Source organism: Dermacentor silvarum, chromosome 10 (genome assembly GCF_013339745.2).
Source record: "Dermacentor silvarum isolate Dsil-2018 chromosome 10, BIME_Dsil_1.4, whole genome shotgun sequence".
NCBI lineage: Eukaryota > Metazoa > Arthropoda > Arachnida > Ixodida > Ixodidae > Dermacentor > Dermacentor silvarum.
Window position 1 is genome coordinate 131577504 of NC_051163.1, and position 16822 is coordinate 131594325.

At 44.7% G+C, this 16822-nt stretch overlaps 1 protein-coding gene across 5 annotated transcripts in view; it reads right to left on the minus strand.

The window, feature by feature from the left end:
- LOC119431857 (ATP-binding cassette sub-family C member 2-like) overlaps positions 1-16822 on the minus strand; it is a 1116245-nt gene that overhangs the window by 996240 nt on the left and 103183 nt on the right. For all 5 annotated transcript variants that reach the window (XM_049657182.1, XM_049657185.1, XM_049657184.1 and 2 more), the window contains exons 11-13: positions 13199-13402; positions 11967-12113; positions 2986-3079 (exon numbers count right to left, since the gene is read on the minus strand). In XM_049657182.1, the coding sequence (XP_049513139.1) occupies positions 2986-3079; positions 11967-12113; positions 13199-13402 (445 nt within the window). The remainder of the gene's footprint in view (positions 1-2985; positions 3080-11966; positions 12114-13198; positions 13403-16822) is intronic.

The following is a 16822-nucleotide window of genomic DNA, read 5'->3' on the forward strand; positions in this document are numbered from 1 at the left end:
GACGTTAACAAAACATGATCTACCAATAAGATAACTCCGCAAGAGATTTACAATTGACGAGTCAACCCCAAAGTGCGTAAGCTTGATGAGAAGCAGTGAGTGGCTACCACATCAAAAGCTTTACTGAGGTCGCAATATATGGTGTCTACTTGCCCCCTTAGAAGTACCGGCGCGGAGATATGTGTCCTGCGAGATTTGTGATAGTGGAGCGGCCGGTGAGGAATCCATGCTGATTCGGAATCAATCTGTTCTTCACAGTACAAGACAATACGTTGTGAAGAGCAAGCTCAAAAACCTTAGACGTGACACAGAGAAGAGGAATCGGGCGATAATTTGAGACATCGGTTTTACAGCCAGACTTAAATACAGGAAAAACACGAGCAGTTTTCCACATGTGAGGGAAGGCGGAAGTATTCAGAGAGCTAATAAATATAGATGTCAATACTGGGGCAAATATACCGCCGTACGCTTTTAAGATTGTGGAAGGGATGCCATCAGGATCGCAAGATAGGGAAGGCTTCAAGCGCTTAAGGCATTCGATGATCAGCTTTGCATCAAACAACGCAGGACTAGATGTAGGAGCCGTTGTGTGCTGCTGACTGACACCATGCAGCGTTGAAACCTGAAGATTTATATAAGAGAAATGGGCAGCAAAACAATCCGCGACTGCTTGGACTTCTACTCCACTAGAGTCGAGCAGGAGAAAACACTCTCCGCGATTACTGGTACGCTTGCGGATATATACTTCCAAAATTCCGCCGGCCGGTCGGAGGCGCTCTTCTCCTAGAATGCAATATAGGCGTCATGATCCGGCTTATAGAGACGTTTGCAGAGAGTTCGAAAAAAGCGGAATTCTTCTCTCCACTCATTAGGCACAGGAATTCTGGATTTACGGTGCGCGCGATCTTAATGCTTTAGGGCAGTTATAAGTTCAGATGAGAACCAAAGGGGATATTTAGAGCGCCTAGGACTGTACTGAGGAATGGATTGGCGCATACCGCTCAAAACAAGCTCCGTAAACTGATCTATTTGGTCATCAACATTGGTTTTATCTGTGACCAGGGACCAATCTCTGGTGGACAAGAAGTCATACAAGCCAACATAATCACTCCGCTTGAAAGCAAATCGAGAAGATTCATTAATGCCAGTCGAGAAACTCTGTTTCAAGGCTGACACAGAGGCAGTTATCTTAAAGGAGGGGTGAAACTTATCGAGACGGACAAGGGAAATGTAAGAACGGGAAACATCTATAGTTTGAGCATTAGAGACGCAAAGGTCCAAAACGTTGCCGAGGAATTGGCGATAAAATTGTGCTGCTGAAGAGAACAGAAGGGCATAAAGTCTAACAACAGGCTGCATTTGTTCTCTATGTAATGATTATAGTGAGAATATGTAAGCGTGTTCCAATCAATTCCTAGTGTGTTAAAATCACCAAGAAGGATTACTCTGTGTGTGCGATGGGAGGATAAGATACTTTCAATACAAGAGATGACCTGATCAAACAAAGCAGGAGAAATATTCGGTGGAACGTAGAAGGTTCAGATTAACAATTTTTCACAGCGCGCTAGGCTGACTTCAAGCCAAATCTATTCCTGTACACTTTCTATGTCGCTGCGCCTTACACATGTCAGTGAGCTGTCAACGGCAATAAGTACGCCACCACCTTTTTGTTTAACTCCACTGAAGTCCCGGTCACTGCGAAAGACGTTATAATGTGGCGGAAAAAATCTGAGGAGGAAATTTCACTGCAGAGCCAAGTTTCGGAAATAACAAAAATAGGAAAGGAAGACGAAATGACATTGGCGAAAAATTCAAGTGCCTTGGTGCGAGGTCCACGAACGTTTTGGTAGAAAATGTCCAGATTACACACCACTTTGATCGTTTGAGGTCTTCTCTGAAGCATGAAGCATACCGTCGTGTAGCACCCCACGGAACGGCTTGAACAGGCACCCCATTGGCCACATAGACGGGTCGTTAAGGCGCTTAAAGCTTCATCGTCGATGGCTTCATCAGCGCAGACGAGAAATGAGGCATACGAATTATGCCTCGTCTTCAGGCGTTTGCAGGCGATTGGCGGTGCTCCGACATTTGACAGGTGAGCAGTCAGATCCGTTTCACGTAGAATAACGGTGTTTCACGGTGTTTAACGTAGAATAACCAAATGTTATCTTATTTTTTTCTGGTCATTTTTTTCTTTGTCTTTCTGTCTCATCAACATCTTTTATTTACCGTTTGTATCATGTTCATGGCACGGTCCTACAAGCCAATTGAGGCTTAGACCGGCCTGTTTGTGTTGCTCTGTATTTTTTGGTGAATAAACATTATTATTATTATTATTATTATTATTATTATTATTATTATTATTATTATTATTATTATTATTATTATTATTATTATTATTATTATTATCTGACCTCATCGCTGACCTCATCGCTGTTGCCGGCGCTGCCGGGCCTAGTCACACAAGCCATTCAGGCTTCGACAGGCCCGCCTACTATGTATTTGTTCTTGGTGTGCATAAATATAATAATAATTATTATTATTATTATTATTATTATTATTATTATTATTATTATTATTATTATTATTATTATTATTATTATTATTATTATTATTATTATTATAGCAATATCCTTGCTACAGAATTCACTGAGCTTTTCTAAGTGTTCGACTTAGTTTTCGCACTGTGCTGTGATGTGCTTGAAGCAACGGACGTGAGGCTATGAAGAAACAGCGCTATAACTTGCTTGATTTTTGTGGCATTGTAACAACATTGTTCTTTGCAGAAGTTCTGTTAAAAAAAGCAGGCTAGTAGACAGTCAAAGACAACACCTGAGCCTCCTTTATCACTTCAAGCGCAGCTAAAGAATTTACTGATAAACTGCCGTAAGCTTCATCATCATCATCAGCCTATATTTATGTCCACTGCAGGATGTAGGCTTACTGAAGTATAAATATGGTTGAGGTAAACGCGATGGACCATACCTTTTTGAACGCAAGAGTCTGTGATGAAAACTGGATCATCAGATGCTTCTTCTCCAGTACATAACTTCACCGCTCGGTGGAGGGCAATGCCAGTCTGGGAACACAAGTACCCGTCATATAAGTAAGCACAACGCTTTTGCCTAATCAGCCAATAACAATAATATCGACCAATATCGAACAATAGTATCACACAACGTTCTTGCAGCATAAAATTTCTGCATACAAAACATAATATTACTGCAGAGTATAGAAAACTGCGCGATTTGGATGGTATTGGTTAATGGCTAGTAACTATCACGCACTGAAAACAAAGGCGACAATAAGCATAAGCACAACGCAGGCGCCAACTATAAAGTGAAACGTTTATTGCAAATCAGTTCTGCGGAATCCCGCAAGGTTCACGAAAGAAAAGACTGTCATCTACTCGAATGCAGAACGAAGCCACAAAGGAAAGCCACGTAGGTTTCTCTTAACGCTGTGAAATTCCTTTGGTCCAAGGTGAACGCTTGCCATGGGCTTTCGTTGCCTTGCAGCGGCATGTGCAGTTGAAGTGTATAATCAATCGTTCCCTCAATAAATTTTCCAGTTAACATATAGTCAGCCCTTGCGCTGTGTCTACGTTTTCTTTTGTCTTCGTTTTCAGTGTGCTATTGTTATTAGCCATGCGTGGCCTCCCACTTTCTCCAACTAGCCAATTCGACTCTCTTTAAAATGAACGATTATAAAATCCGATGAAATGCTTTTGGAGCACAGCTCTTTGGCACCCGTGCCTGCAGCGATCGTCGCTGTCGTAGCTCGTAATCGAGCTAACGAGCCCACCGAAAGATGAGAGCGAATGCAGAGCGCAGCGGGCTACGGCGAGAGCGTAGAGAATGCCAGGAGGAAAGCGAAGGAGGAGGGTGTGGAGAAAGTATGAGAAGAAAAGCATAGTGGTGCGCAAGACCGACTATGGCGACGATGGCTACGAGATGCCGCCAGAGTAGCGCGCATCGTTACGGTGTCTCGATGCGCTCGCTCGCCTCCGCTCCGTTCGTGGGCTGCGCGAGCATCGAGGCACTCTACGCGTCGTCTGTTTACCAAAGCACTGCTTGAGTGGAGGTCTGTCTGCGGCGGCTGCTACTAATTACGCCCGCGCGTCACCCACGCGCTGCCTCTCGTAATCTCCCAATTAGCAAGGCAGTCACGCCGCACTTCGCTCCGTTTGGAACTTGCCGCATGAGACAGATTGTCCGCGCCAGCTGATATATCGCGAAATGGAAACACGTATAGAGCTGCGCTCAAATGTCGCATTAGGGAGTATCGTAATCGGCGGTGAATTTTTTAGGACTATTAGTCCGTAAAGGTAAATAAATTGCACTCAATGATTTGCTCCAGAATATGTAGGCATTTTATGCTTACTGTGACGAGAGCCCCACCGTGCCCATGCATACGTAAGTCTCGGCCAAATTATTGGAATAACTAGAGTGTGAATTGTGGGCAAGAACAAAAACGCGAGGGTTATATTCGTCAGGGACATAGCTTTGGCGAGAGTAGAGATCTTTTTATACATTTAGTTACAGAGGTTCCTCAAAATATGTTGGTAAGCTACACCCATGCACGCGCAGTAAAATAGGCACGAGTGCTGACTCGCTTTCTAACGCTGTGCAACTTATGCAGTGCTGATTCAACTTTCTTGGAGCCACACATACGTGTTGTTGAAATTTGCTGCTATTTCGAACCGTAGTAGTAGCCGTGCTGAGCGGCGCCTGGGCCCTCACGCAGCATTAACAATACCACGTGCTCTCGGCGGTGCCGTTCTCGGCCTATTGAGTGTTTTATTGCGATAGCAATTATATGGACACTCAAAAGCAGATTTCTGCCGTCGGCGTTGCCGTCGCCGTAGCCGTCGCCGTCGCCGTCGCCGTAAGGTTCCGTATGACGTCATTTGGAGAAGAAATCGTCGCCGCGCGCCGAACGCTGTATCTGCGAGTGAAAGGGCGCGAGGGGCGCGTCTTTCACGGGGAGTGAACGCACGGCGGAGAACAAACGCGCGTTCTGCGCCGTGCTCGCTTAAGGGCTGCAGAAGTAGGCGTCTCTTTTCTCCTTTACAATCACCATATATGTAGAGCAAACGCACCTTCTTCCGACGCGCGAGAAGCCGTGGGGGAGGGGGAGGGAAGGGAGGCGACGTTTAGCTGCGGCACCAAGTGCCTATTTATATCACAGGCTCCGGCAACAGTCACCAACGCCGCACGCATTTTGAGCGAACGCGGGCAAAACGCCGATGGCGTCGACAACAGTTCTGCGTGTTGCCGATGCTGCTGCATGTCCAAGTTTATACAGCTGATAAAGTAAATATCATTACTCCGTATAGCTCTCTACAAATTTGCTATCGCAATTGATGCTTCGCCTTTCAGGTGAAACTGCGACCACTTTTTTCCATCTGCGGAAGTCAACTGAATCACTTCCATATGCCAAGTGTTTAATGCGATCGCTGCCGGACTTCGCAATGTCGGCACTCTTCGGTTCGCCGGCTGGGCCCTTGGGTATAGCGTTCAAGTCGTTTTCTCTTGCTGCCTCTCAACATAGTGGCGTTCACATTTAGCGATAAACGCTAGCTATGATAGTCAGGAGAGCACGTTTCAAAGGCGCAAACAGAACCAGGTCTTCGCTCTAAGTGTGCGGATTTTAGAAAACTGGTGGCTCAGTTCTCCTTTCCAGTGTTATGTATTACAGAGGCCGGTGTAGACAACGCTTTTCGGCTAGCTAACTACGTTGTTTATACATCCTCTCGATCTTCAGGATTGAGCAGAGCGATGATCTGTGTTCGAAGAGACCTGCCGTCAGCGCTATTAAGTGCTACAGCGTCAGACATCCCAGAATACGTAGCATGCGAAGTTCGGTTTGGCCGAGTAAATATCACTATTGTCAGCGTTTATCTACAGCCTTCTACAAATATTTCATTTTCCACATTGACGGGCCTCTTTCAGAAATACACAAAAAATGTAATATTTTGCGGAGATTTCAATGCACACCATGTCATGTGGGGAAGCGCTTACTGCGACCGTCGTGGAAATGAGCTAGAAAAGGCAATTCAGAAGAGTGGTCTGTGTTTGTTGAATGACGGCTCAGTGACCTTCCTACGGGGTTTTAATTACTCCAGCTGCCTCGATCTAACGCTCTGCTCAAACGATATTGCATGTGGAGCAACATGGAGAACGGACATTGAAACAAGGGGCAGTGATCACTTTCCTATCCTAATACAGCATCCTAGACTACGATTTTTGACTTATCGGCGCTCTGCAAAAATAACAAATTGGCAGGCATTTCGATATCACATTACAAGTCAAGCTGATGCTGTCAGTGATACAGACAGTCTATTATCGCTTATAACAGACAAATTAAATCTTTGTTCAAAATTTGTTAAGATTCCTGATGGCTACGCTGGTGTAGACGCTGAATACGTGAGGCTCAGAGCTATACGACGCAGAGCTGAGAGAAAATATCGACGCACAGGCCTTCTTGAAGATTACCGAGAATGCCAAAAGGTGTATGATCGAATGGGTCGGCAGCTAGAGCGACTAGGTACAAAGCGCTGGCAGGAATTCTGCACTTCTCTCACTCCCTTTACACCTGAATCAAAATTATGGAATGTTCTGCGCTCTTTAAGTGGACCAGTAACGCACCAACAGCCATTCAGAGCACTAGCTTTAGTCCAGAAAGTACCGGAAACAACTATAGCAAATGAGTTTTGTCAGCTTATTACTCGCCCAAGTGCAGCAGTAAACACATCTGAATACAGTAATTCTGTCGAAGAAGTCAAAGCAACGATCAATTTTTCTATTAGAAGCGATCATCATGACCTAGATCAACCGTTTTCACTAGAAGAATTAAAGAACGCACTTGTATCGTGTCGCCAGAGGACAGCAGCTGGACCTGACGGAGTCACATATGCTGCCCTGAAAAACTTGGGTCCTGTAGCCACAAATACTTTATTAAAATTACTGAATGATGCATGGATATCGGAATGTCTTCCTCCTTCTTGGAAAATTGCGCGAGTAGTTCCGATACTAAAACCGGCTAAAACTCCTTTATCGTTAGATTCTTTCCGCCCTGTAAGCCTGACAAGTTGCGTTTGTAAACTTATGGAAAAGATGATTGATGCTAGGCTTCAATGGTGGACAGAATGCACCAACGCACTGCCCGAAAATATGGCGGGCTTCCGCAGGCGCCGGTGTACGATGGATGCAATTTTAGATCTTGTTACATACGTAGATCACGAGAGGAGCTGTGGAAGAGTCACCATTGCAGTGTTTCTAGACATAAAGCGTGCATTTGACACAGCCAGCCACACTCACGTACTGCATGGGTTAATTCAGTTGGGCATAGTTGGCCGAACACTGAGATGGATTGCGGAATTCTTAAGAGACAGGAAAATCTATATTGAAACTGCTGATGGCAAAAGCACAGAGCATAAAGTGAATCAAGGCGTTCCACAAGGTAGTGTACTCAGTCCATTTTTATTTAACTGTGTTATGGCTGAATTACCCCATATCTTGCCTGCTACCTTGAATTATTCACTATATGCAGACGACTTGTGCATATGGACTTCTGACACGAGTACTCAAGCCATTCAGCAAACGTTACAAGCTGGCCTAACAGTGATTAATGATTTTTTGAAAAGTAGAGGTATGATTATTTCACTTGAGAAAACTGCTGTACTTCCTTTTACAAGGAAGTGCCTCAAGAGATTCCAACTTGTGCTAGACTCTCAGCGTTTGCAACTTGTGCGACAACACAAGTTCTTAGGTATTATTATAGACAGACGGTTATCATGGGCTCCCCAAATAAAAGCATTAGAGGAGAAAGTCAACTCCCTAATCAACATTCTTCGTCGATTTGTTGGAGTGAGATGGGGTAGTTCAACCTCTTCTTTATTACGCATTCACTCGGCGATCATTAGACAAAGAATAGCATACTCTGCTCCTGTACTACATGGAATATCCCGTAATCTAGAGGAAACCATTCAAAGATTAATGGCCAGAAGCCTTCGCATATGTCTTGGTGTTCCCCGTGCATCTGCCAGTGCTTTGGTAATTGCTGAGTCCCGCCAACCAACTTTTCATGCACTAAGATTTACGGAAACTTGTCGTCACTTTTTTCGTTTAGCAACACAACACGCTAATCATCCATTATGCCAAAACCTTCAAGGTAGAACCGGTGCACGCATACATGATGAAATACGGCGGTGCAAAAACTTACTACCTGCTTACGAATACTGGCCTGCATGCGCAACTCATCCCCCATGGCGACTTACAATTCCAGAAATAGTCACTTCAATTCCTGAAGTAGGTCGTAAATGTGATATGCCCGTAGTTGCGATAAAGCAATTAACTTTATCACATCTTTACACTAACTACGTAGATCGCATTCACGTATATACCGATGGATCATGCTGGAAACAAAGCTCGACATCAGCGTTTTATATACCTACATACCAAGAGAAAAAATCTTATAAGCTTTGCCAATTTACAACGTCCACAACGGCAGAACTTTACGCAATACTTTCTGCTTTACGTTACATATGTCAGCATTCAGGACCTCTTCGCTGGGTAATTCTGAGTGATTCGCAACCCTCATTGCTGAGCCTAAATGAAATCAGCTTAGGAAAAAGAAACAGCACATTGGCATATGAAATACAGAAGACATATGCCACAGCGAAAGATCTGCAACATGACATAGCTTTCCAGTGGATTCCAAGTCACTGTGAAATCATAGGAAATGTAACGGCTGATCAAATGGCTCGTGAGGCTCATCAAAAGAATGAATTATCACTAGTTCCTCTAACAATGAGTGACGCGCGTTGTTTATTGAACAAACTATGCGGTAAATTGTCCAAGGAAACTTGGTTCATAAATGATGCGCAGAACTCTCGATTATGTAATATTGATCCCGGAATAGAATTCAATATTCCGTTTAAAATTAACCGATCGGTTGAAACAACAGTACATAGGCTTCGTGTAGGCACTGCCTATACTAAAAGCTTCCTGTATAGGATAAGAAAAACTAATAGTGCTACATGCTCATGTGGAGAGGCTGAAGAAGACATAGAACACCTTCTTCTACGCTGTAAAAAACATGACGCTTCCCGTAAGAAGCTTTCAGAAAAACTACGTGGCTTGGACAGACGACCACTATCCATAGGAAAAATTTTGGGTCCATGGCCTACAGAAAAACAACAAAACATCGCCGCGCGCGCCTTGGTACAATTTTTGCAGGAATCAAAAATATCACAAGAATACTGAGTCGGATATTAGTTATTGCTGGTATTGTTATTATTAGCAGGCACTCTTGATTACATGTTTACTGTGTCTTCGTGTTCATGTGGCATTTGTGTCTGCGCACAAGACTGTTGTAATTAGAGCACGGCATTCAAGAGGGACCTAATTCGCAAGTGCCCAACATCATCTTTGTGAACTTGGTTTTGAGAACATTTATGCTTTGTGAACTCATGTGTTGTGTGTGAACACTTCAGTTTTGTGAGTATTTATGTTATGTGAACTCTTTTGTAGTGCGAACATTTATTTATATTTCAGTTAGGATTTTCTACGTGAACGTTCGTACATGTGTTTTGTGAGTTTTGTGAGTTATATGAGTTTTGACAACATTCTGAGGACAACTATCATGCAAGAGAAGAGGAGTAGCCGGCGCCACATATAGGCACCAACCTTTCCTTAAATACATTTAATTAAAAAAAAGGACCAGCGGTGGAAGAGAACACCGTATGAAGCTGTGCGAGTAGGGCCACCGGGGCCACCAATTATCAATTGCGGGATTGACAAGTCGACGCTTCTAACTTCGTCTGTGCCTATGCATCTGCAGTAACGTTTCACGAAAAATCGCAACCACTCCACTCTGTGAATGTGGGCTACCAGCGGCGCAGTCCTGCGGCAGTACAGACTACACGCGGCCTCCCCATACCAGTGCACACAACATACTAACTGGCTGTTCGGTTCTTTATGCAGGCGCAGAAATGCAGCAGGTGGCTTGTTAGCAAACACCTGTCACACCAAATGATCGTTGCGTGCTACGGCCATTAGCGCTCCCTCGACGCAGCCAAACCGAACAACTAGCTAAGTCAGGAGCTGGGGTAGCTGTCAAAACGCATCACAGTCAGGCTCGGCGACATCTCGAAGGTTACCAATGACCATCAAATTATTCTCGAACCACAGTCTGTCGCACACTGCACAACTGGATCCGAAATGTCTGTCCAGAAAGTCTCTCTTAAATTTCGCATACGAACCCTTGTGCTCGTCCAGTTTACTGGATTGGTACCTGCGTCGCTTCGCCGCATTCTCCACTTCGCGGCACCCGTTTTCCTGTCGAGCCTGCCGCTTACGGTCAACCCTCGGGCACTATCTTCGCTACTACTTGCTGCCCGTTTCCTAGCTTCCCTCTTGCTACGCCAGGTATCAGCACACACCTTACAGGTTCGCCGTGCTGCTTTATACAAACGCGGCAGTTTTGAGCGGCGGACATTGAAAAATCTGGGATGGTAGACATATACAGCTCCGCGGTAACAAAAACCGCCCTCGTAAACTGTACTTTGCAGGGCTGTGAAACGATGACGCTGAGGGCTAGAGTGTGCCGGTGTTTCTTTAGCATCTAAGTACAACCAGTGTAGCCAAGTAGTGTACCTAGTAGCTATGAAATGGAGGTCTGAATGATACAATACAATCTTCCTTTACTCCTGAACAAATACAAAGAAACGAAATACATGTCGAAATCTCAGTTGCGAGCATCTTTTGTAAAAGTGTTGTAATAAATGTCTTGCTGTAGCAATTTTTTTAATGAAATACTCATATTTCTATCTGTTTTCTTGTGTATTGATGACACACTCTTTATATGTTGATCCTATACTATGTTTTATTTGCTGGTTTTGTTTATCAACATATACGTATGCTTACATGTCCACTTTCATTATTTGCTAAGTATCTTGTTTTTGCCGTTTCGTTGTAGCTGCCTTGTAACGGCTACTTGGGCCTCTGTCAAGCTGCCTACACAGCTTTTAGCCTAGGTACCCATCCAGTACTGTCTGGTGAATAAACTGAATGAATGAATGAATGAATGAATGAATGAATGAATGAATGAATGAATGAATGAATGAATGAATGAATGAATGAATGAATGAATGAATGAGGTAGACCAGTGGTAGAGTTGTTCATAGAGTGATAACTAAAGCCTTCGTTTGCAAAGACTACAACGTTTGAGGATGACATAGTTGCAAGATAGTTGGGAGATGGCACACATGTGATTCTAAGGTAACAGGTCATAAAGAGGAAAGTTGCTACTGGCACATGCAAACTGTCAACAAATACTTCCCAGGAAAATCCCTGGGAAAGAAGTCATAGAAACATTCGGTTTAATAAAAGAATTAGGTACTTGAATGTGTTCCACTGAAAATATTTAGGTACCATTTGTTGTTTCGCTGCTTAGTTTAGCAGAGCACAAAGCCGGCGACCTGCCCATATGTAGGGAGATGCGGCTATATATAAAAGTCGATTCGCTATATGAGTGCTGTCCTGTGTGTGAGCTCTTCGCCAAGACAGCAGCAGCAGTCACGGTCAGCAAAGTCTGGGAGGGTTCACCTTGAAAGCTTCACTTTTAAACCAGTCGTTCTTGTGTTGCGTTTCGGTTTCCCGTAAGCGGCGGTGTTGTTTCCTAGACAGAGCTAGGTATAGACAGCAGTTACGAATGATCTTTTTCTGACGAACAACGCCGACGGCGGACGCCGACACCGGATTTTCTGCGACACGGGGCCCTTAACGCTGTTGCGCTAAAACTTCTCCCCGTCATCCCATCGCGAGGATTCTGAATTAAGAGCTTTTGCGGCGGTGAATGTTGCGGTGCGTCAAATAAGAGCGTAGTCGGCAAACTCATCCAATCGCCCGACGTTTTCACGACTATTTCCAAATAATGACAATTAAAATGTCAACACTCACCGAGTTTATTGTCCTCATGGCGATCGTCAATGTAGCACAGAAACCTTCGATCAGTGATAGGAGGTATATACAAGAGAATGCCTCGGAAGCCGTCAGGAGTCGAGTCGGGTCCAGGAGAGCCAGCGCCCCGTACATTATTATGATCAACTGCGAAAAACAAAACACCCTTTCTTACCGACCATTGTGCCCTATACTGTTCAGTGGACAAGTTCACTAGATTTTAGTTGCAGATCAATTTTAGTCCACTAGCCTTCTTCACTTAGACAATGAAGCGCCCAGTGAAGAAAGCTTATGCTGTGTGAAAGCCGAAGCGTCAACCCTTTTAAGAACATTATCTTGGTCGGCGTTCTGTTTATTGTGTTTCTAATATGAATCTGCTTCCTGACCTGATGAGATGTCGATTGATTTCAATCATCATAACACCGTAGCAATTAAGTCAAATCATCACTAATTGCACACCCGTTATATCAAACATTGCTACTCGCATTACCGTCGTCAATTACCTCTAAAAGGTGGATGCGCCACCATTTTATTTCTTAATTGCAGCCGAGCTATGCTTATGAAGGCGCAGTGAACTATTCTGCTACGCGCAAATACTTAGGCGATACCTAGGCGCAGGGGGGAAATACCTGCAAACATTCTTGGAATCTCTGCGTCGCTTCCGGCTGCCGCGAGCAAACTATGATCAAGTTATCGCGCCTTGTGTGCACGACACAACGCGGAATATTTGCTTCATTGGCCCTTGTCTGGCAAAATGTAGCACGGGAGCAACAGACGACAGCAGTATAGTGAGACTGAAAAAACAGCGAATCCTTGATGACTATAAAATCATAAACAGTAATGTAGTCACCGTTTTCAGAAACAGCAGTACGTGACGTATTGCGTTGAAAAACAGGCGCAGAGCATTTCGGGCCGACCTGAAACAGATTTGCTATATCCAAGCGCTGAGTCGGTGGTTCTATTGACTTATTTTGGCTGAACCAGCAAAATCCTTACGTTTTCTAATGCGCTAGCTTCTGCACCGAGGTTTTAATTTCACAATCAGTGGCTTGCGAAAGGATGCATTTGTGGCTTAATAGAAAGAATACGGGCATTTTTCTGTGCTGCTTGGATGCGTTAAAATATGTATATTTGCTGTAGGACACTGCGCTCCCAGTTTATGCGTGTCATGAGGGGCTCGCGCTTACGGAAATTGACACACTATAGGCAGCACCGCTGCAGCATTGGCTCACCAAAGAACTCAGTGCACTGTAGATGGCGTCCACCGTTCCATTGATCATGTTGACTTTGAGAACATGCCTCAACTCCCGCTCCCTCAGGCGTTTTAGGGAGTCGAGGTGATTTTGTTCCCACGCATACATCTTCACGGTTCGTATGGAACTGAGGAGGTCGAGCATGGACTTCAGCCGGTCGTCACGAAGTTTCATGCTGCGCCGCTGCAAATGGGAAAAAAAGCGAAGGACATTGTAAGAGGCATATCATCGGCGTTAGGCAAGGAAACCCGCCCAAGTATTCCGCCTGCTTTAGGCTCGCCAACTTCTCAGTGCCCATTGGGAATTTTTTCTCAGTATATTTAAACTGCATAGCTTGGTAAAACATGAGCCGGGTGCCAGGCGTCACTTGATACCCCGGAAAGCCCCTCCCGCCGAACACGCTGCGCCCTGCTTGGTACCATAAGAACGCGAAAAAAAACTACAATTTCTGGTTGCGTTGGGTTGAATTTTTAAGTGACGTAAAGCGTTGCGATAACTTTATTGGGGCACTACGACCATGGCGACGACGCTCAATTTTGACGCTGCTTCCAAACTAATTTTCTGTACCATTCTCGTGTAAGCGAGACTGTCTATTATATTAGTACCAGTACACCGACTGTATTGCTGCATAGCAATGATCTACAGGCGGGAACAAAGTATTGTGGGATATTCGATCACGTGCCAAACTGCATTCCTGCGCCCTACGACAAACCAAGCTCCTGGCGCCGAGACATGGCACTGCGCATGCGTGTTCTCTCGGGCTCGTGTGCCGGCCAATGCACCCACTTCTACCCAGCTTGCTGTCGTAATCGCGATGAGTGCAAAAGATGAGAGTGGCGTCTAGGAGAGTGGCGTCTGTTTCGACCGTTGCGACGTGCGGCAACGCACAGCACGCTCCGTGGGAAAAGTAAGATGAAAGTTCAAGGAAATGTACATTGCCGCAGCTGGGAGCCGAATTAGGCTACCGTGGCGGCTCTTACTGCGTCTACTTTCTCCTGAATATGTATACACGACAAACACTACACAAGTGTTAGCTAGCGCCGCTCGTGGCAATGACAGAGAATGTCGAAACCGCACACGTCATTTGAGCTTAAAAACAGGCAATGTAGAGCCCCTCTTGTCTCGTTAACTGAATTTGAATTTATTATGCAACACCAAAAAGTTGCAAGTAGGAGCTTGAGGGGAACCTGGCCACCTCACACACAGGGCAGCTTCACAGCGGTTAAAGAAAAGTAGATGTTATACATAATACGTAACCTTCATATTGAAGGAAAGAACAACCACGATCAGAATTATTAAACAAACGTATCGTGGAAACATTTCCCACAGCTTTAAAAAAAGGCATAGTGATGAAAAAAAAAAGAAGAATAACATATGAACCAACTGCGGCAGCAAACACCATCACACAAGTATATCGCGTAGCTTTTTTAAACGTAGAACAGATATATGTTCAGACCATTTTCTATGTGTATTCGATTTAACAGTGTCGGCAAACAAAACTGTAGCAATTGGACGCGTTGTTAGTTCTGCTCGTGTTAACATTTCAAGGTTCTAGTTGACGTGATTTATAAAAAGTATTATGCTGCTGTAAGGATGCCAATTTTGTTAATTTGTCATCAATCAATCCCCTGAAATCCAATCAACTGAAATTCAATCCCCTCGAATATCCGTATTCGTCTCCCTATTCACACGGTTTTACCTAGTGATGCATTGTGTAGCCATGATAGCATGCTTACTCATCAGCGAATATCAGCATGTCATCACAGTCACCTGGTACTTCACTGAAAAATGCTTAGCAAGAGAAACAAATGACATTGGAAAGGTTGGGACATTAACCAGAAGAAAGACTTCTGATTTTCTGCCCTACACTATGCACACGGTAAGAAAGAAAGACGGAAAGAGTAACGGAAACAGAAAGCAAAGGAGCGAAAAAGAAAGGATGGTGTGGAAAACGTCCGTGAGTATCAATGTATAGGCTACTCGAACGTAGAGAGTTTGATAGTGCCTTCACCTACTTGTTTGTCTGCCGCGGTCACGAGCGAGTGCTTACGCCAACTGTAGTGAGTGTAGTACCTAATAATCGACAGTTACCTGAATGTGAATGTTCTGTTGGCAACTATAACATAATAAAACATGAAAGCTTAACCAAAAAGCTCGAACCAATGTCGTCTCGCCCAATCTAATCAATCAGACCCAATCCTTGTCTACGGTAACACCAAAGTGGTGTCCGAAGTACTATTTCATCTCGCGTGAGTGTCAAACCGACAATCAGTTCGTCGTATTATCCCCCTACTGCTAGCGGCAACCGACAATCACACCCATGGCACATGTGCTCCCACCCTTCCCGAGTTTTGACCTTCGCGCTGCAGACACCAACAATATCGGTCACGAATGGACCAAGTGGATAGAAAGGTTCGATAACTTTCTGTTCGCTTGAGATATCGCGGCAGATTCACGCAAGAAAGCGCTCCTCCTGCACTACGTCGGTGAAGAAGCCTATAATCAGCAGTTAGCCGAATGTGAATGTTCTGTTGGCAACTATGATATAATAAAACATGGAAGCTTATCCAACGAGCTCGCACCACCAGGGTCTCGCCTAATCTAACCAACGAGCCACAATCCTTGTCTACAGGAACACTAAAGTGAGGACGATGACAAAATGCATATTCCATAACATCCTCGCTGCCGGTAGTAACAAGCAGCACTCTCGGCCATTCCGCTGTGGAAAGTTAACAATCTTGTAATAGTTACACAATGCCACAGTCGGCACGGTTGTCTCGGTTCTCGATCGTCCAGGTGAAGTACGGAGTCGCACAGAGGGTTCAAGGCGATGCAAACGCGTGTGCTACAAAATGTGTGTGCACCATAGGGACTGTGTGGCATAATTCACAAGCACGCGAAGTTTGACTGCTGCATCTGTTCTTAACAGTGGCACTGGTCTCTTCCTGAACATACCGAGAAACTTCGTCAGCATGCTCGCTGCCCGTTATACCACAGCGCCTTGAAAGCCACTCCATCGTGAGGTCATGTGTTTGCTCGGAGAAGTGATCTTCAGTTTCTAGAACTTGTTGGTCACACAATCCACAGTGGGACGCGAAAAGCAAACAATATAGAGCTGACAAAACAAACCTAATTTTTGTGATGGTTCCTCACGAATCACACATCGTGCGCTACGAAGAGCAGCAAGCTCCACAGCTACGGATGCTGTTCAGTGGCATGCGTGGCTTCACAAGAAAAATCACTGATCCCACAAACCCGTCCATACAGTTTTCAGAGTGTAAGAGCTGTGGCTTCGGAATATGGTTCCTAATTGAATTAAACGCTGTAACGAAGGATTTGCCTGGATACTTAGGTTGATCAGAATATTCTATCAGCTCATGGCGGCCGCATTTCGATGAGGGCGAAATGCGAAAACACCCGTGCACTTAGATTTAGGTGCACGTTAAAGGTGGTCCAAATTTCCGGAGTCCCCCACTACGGCGTGCCTCATAATCAGAACTGGTTTTGGCACATAAAACCCCATAATTCAATATTCTATCAGCTGCTCTCCGCGGCTTCGCAATGACAGAAGCGCAATATCTGAAGTGGTACCTAAACGGCTAT